At 55.2% G+C, this 3,068-nt stretch overlaps 1 protein-coding gene across 1 annotated transcript in view; it reads right to left on the bottom strand.

The window, feature by feature from the left end:
• Nucleotides 1-251: 251 nt before the first annotated feature.
• BCAM (basal cell adhesion molecule (Lutheran blood group)) overlaps nucleotides 252-3,068 on the bottom strand; it is a 65,703-nt gene continuing 62,886 nt past the window's right edge. Inside the window, exons 15-16 of the mRNA XM_015407873.1 lie at nucleotides 2,477-2,591; nucleotides 252-1,292 (exon numbers count right to left, since the gene is read on the bottom strand). Of these exons, the coding sequence (XP_015263359.1) occupies nucleotides 1,287-1,292; nucleotides 2,477-2,591 (121 nt within the window). The 3' untranslated portion in view covers nucleotides 252-1,286. The remainder of the gene's footprint in view (nucleotides 1,293-2,476; nucleotides 2,592-3,068) is intronic.

The raw sequence follows: 3,068 nt of genomic DNA, 5'->3' as shown, positions 1-3,068 counted from the left end.
AGCTGCCGGTCCTGAATTCGTAGAGAGAGGTGCTCGGGTTCAAGGAGGTCCTGGAACCGCCACCTCCAAAACCCCGGATGATGCTGAGGCCTAGGTGCCGTGCCAAGACGCTAAGGGCACACTCTGCACGTGGGCCAGAGGCGATGCTCCCTCTAAGCGGTGGAGTCTTGTGAGCAACAACTCCACTTTGTGAGCTACTGGCATTAAAAGTTGTGAGCGAGCAATTTGGCTGCTGCATAAAAATGTGTGAGCCGGAGGCTAAAAAACTGCGAGCTGGCTCACACTAACTCAGCTTAGAGGGAACACTGGCCAGAGGTATGACCCACGTGCCAGCCTGCCACGTATGGAGGAAAAAAAATGGCTTTGCTTGGAGTATCAGGATGCAGCATCAGTCACTCAAGCCGGGGCAAGCTATGGCAAGTGAGCATGCTTCATGGGCCCATGAAGGAAAGAACGTGTGCTTTCGAGTTGTCCATTGGCCAGGAACAATACAAGTGACAACAGAGAGACCCCCATCTAGTGCCTTTAGTTTTGATGTGCGAGCATCAGCGGACGAAGCTTCCCATAGCACGGAGCTACAACACAGGACATGTTCCCACCCGGTCCCACATCTGGAAGAGATGCCACATCTGCTTCTGGTGCGTGCGGGTAAGAGGCGCGGCGGACAGAAGCGTGCCTGTAGCCGCTCAGTTCTGGCGCTTGCTTGCATGCAGAGAGGATGTGGGTGCGCTTAGAGAGGAAAAACGTCTCTCCGCACGAGCCTGGAACAAAACTTGGCCTGGTCGCCTAGGGCGAGCGGCACCGCCTCTCCAGGCGACCAGGCAGCAACATTTTACATGAGTGCGAGTGACAAAACGGATAGGTGAGAGAGAGATTGTTTTGTGAGCCGGTAACCTGGGGAGGGGGACGGACGGGTTTGCAGAGCTCGTAGGTTTGTGCACGGTTGACGTGAGTACGTTGGTGAGCTGTTCACGTCCACAGGTTGGTGCGGGGCCTGCGAGGGCTGCCAGTCTTTTGAAAGGGAAAAACAAAACAAAACCCCAGACGTTCTAAGGAGGAAGTCATAGTGATGGCCGCGCAGGCCCCCCCACCCCACCCCGTACTTCCCCCCCAACGAGAAGTCCAACTTCCGAGGATTCCCTCTCCCCTCTTGGACCAAGGGGCCTTGGGAGGAGCCGCCGTCCCCCTCGCACAGTCCAGTCTGAGCAGTCTCTTCTTCCGCGATGTGGTGCAGAGCAGGCAGAAGAAAGGGGTCTCTCCGGAAGAAGCCCCCAGTCCAGGAACCCTCAGCACTGCAGGGAGGCAGAAGCAGGAAAGGGGGACGGGGGACGGGACAAAATTTACCACCCCGCTTTTTGTTTGCATTTTGTTTACTATTTATTTATTTATTTCCCAAATTTATATCCCGCCCTTCCCGCAAACAGGCCCAGGGTCGATCACAACAAACAAACAGGCCATTTGGCATCATAAAAAGACAATAATAAATAGTTCATTCAGGGGTCATTTCCTGCGGGGAGCGCACAGGAGCAGAGCTCCGGCAGTAAGGAGCTCAGGGGGCGGGCACATGCAACAAGCCCCGCCCTCTGCTCCCAGCAGCCCTCAGTCGGCCACGAGGAGCAAGAAGCAGCCAGGTAAATTGCAGAGCCTCCCCCCCCCCCGGCCCGCCTTCAGGTACAAGCTCTCCCTCCTCTGTGAGGGCAGATCTGTGCGTCCCCCCCCCCATAGCTAGCAATCCAAAACTGTCCAGTGGCACCTTTAAGGCTAAGTTTTATTCAGGTACAAGCTCTCCTTCCTCTGCAAGGGCAGATCTGCACATCCCCCCCCCAATAGGAAGAGGAGGAGGAGGAGGAGGAGAGGAGATTGGATTTATACCCCGCCCTTCACTTGGAGTCTCAGAGCGGCTCACAAGCTCCTTTCCCTTCCCCTCCCCACAACAGACACCCTGTGAGGTGGGTGGGGCTGAGAGAGCTCTTTCGAGAACTGCTCTTTTTCAAGGACAGCTGTGCCAGAGCTTGTGACTGACCCAAGGTCACATCAGCAGGTGCAAGTGGAGGAGTGGGGAATCAAACCCGGTTCTCCCAGATTAGAGTCCGCGCACATAACCACTACACCAAACTGGCTATTTGCCCTTGTGTTCAGGTCACTCGCACTTTGTAACGAGGCTTTCATTGGGCCCTTATATGTTTTTAACTGTCTTTCTAATAAATGCATGCATTTTTTTGTATATCACAAGTTTACCCTAGGTTTTTAACAATGGCCCTTCATCAGGATTTTTTCCTTAGCCCTGTGGTTCTCGATCCCAGTTATTTGGTTAAGTTTGTCCCCCCACCCCCCCGTGTCTTACTCTTTTTCCCACGAGCTGCAGGGAAAACCAAACCCTGCCAGGCTCCATCCGGAGAAGGGCCGGGCAGAATCCCGCAGACTCTGCGCTGCTTCACGTCGGCGCAGAGACCCCTTTTTGGCCGCCCGTCCTCACCTCGTTCGTCCCGCCTCCGCCGCCCCCGCCTGGGCTCAGCAGCCCCGTCTGCTCGTTCCGCTTGTCCGTCTTCATCTCCACCACGGTGTCGTCGGGATTCCCTTCCTTGGGGGTCCTGGCAGGGGAGCCAAAGGGACATCTGAGCGTGACGTTCCAGGGACAGGTGGCCGAGGGACCCGGCGGCATAAGATTACTTGCCGGGAGCGCTTTGATCCTCCTTCACCCACCCACACACACACACCCGGCCCAAGGCCCTTCATCCCATCTGGACTTTGCAGTCGGAGGAGCAGGGGCTTGGTGTTAAAAATTAAACATCTCTGCTCCGAGGCTGTTGCTGTATTTGCATATGTTTGCATGTGCCTGGGCATCAAATGAGGGGGATTTTGCATAAGCCTCGGGTGGGCAAGTAAATGTTAAACAGGGAACATAGTTAGGACTGAGCATGGGCATGACATTACCCATGTGAGCAAAGGGCTCTTTAATTCGCTCCTCTCTCATGTGAGCAGAGGGCTCTTTACCCCACCCTTTGTTGTATTCTGCCCTGAGCCCTGCGCTGCAGGGGAGGGTGGGCTAGAAATCAAATCAAATAAAA

The sequence above is a fragment of the Gekko japonicus genome, unplaced genomic scaffold (genome assembly GCF_001447785.1).
Source record: "Gekko japonicus isolate JY-2015 unplaced genomic scaffold, Gekko_japonicus_V1.1 scaffold3949, whole genome shotgun sequence".
Lineage (NCBI taxonomy): Eukaryota > Metazoa > Chordata > Lepidosauria > Squamata > Gekkonidae > Gekko > Gekko japonicus.
This window is presented reverse-complemented; position numbering and strand designations above follow the sequence as displayed.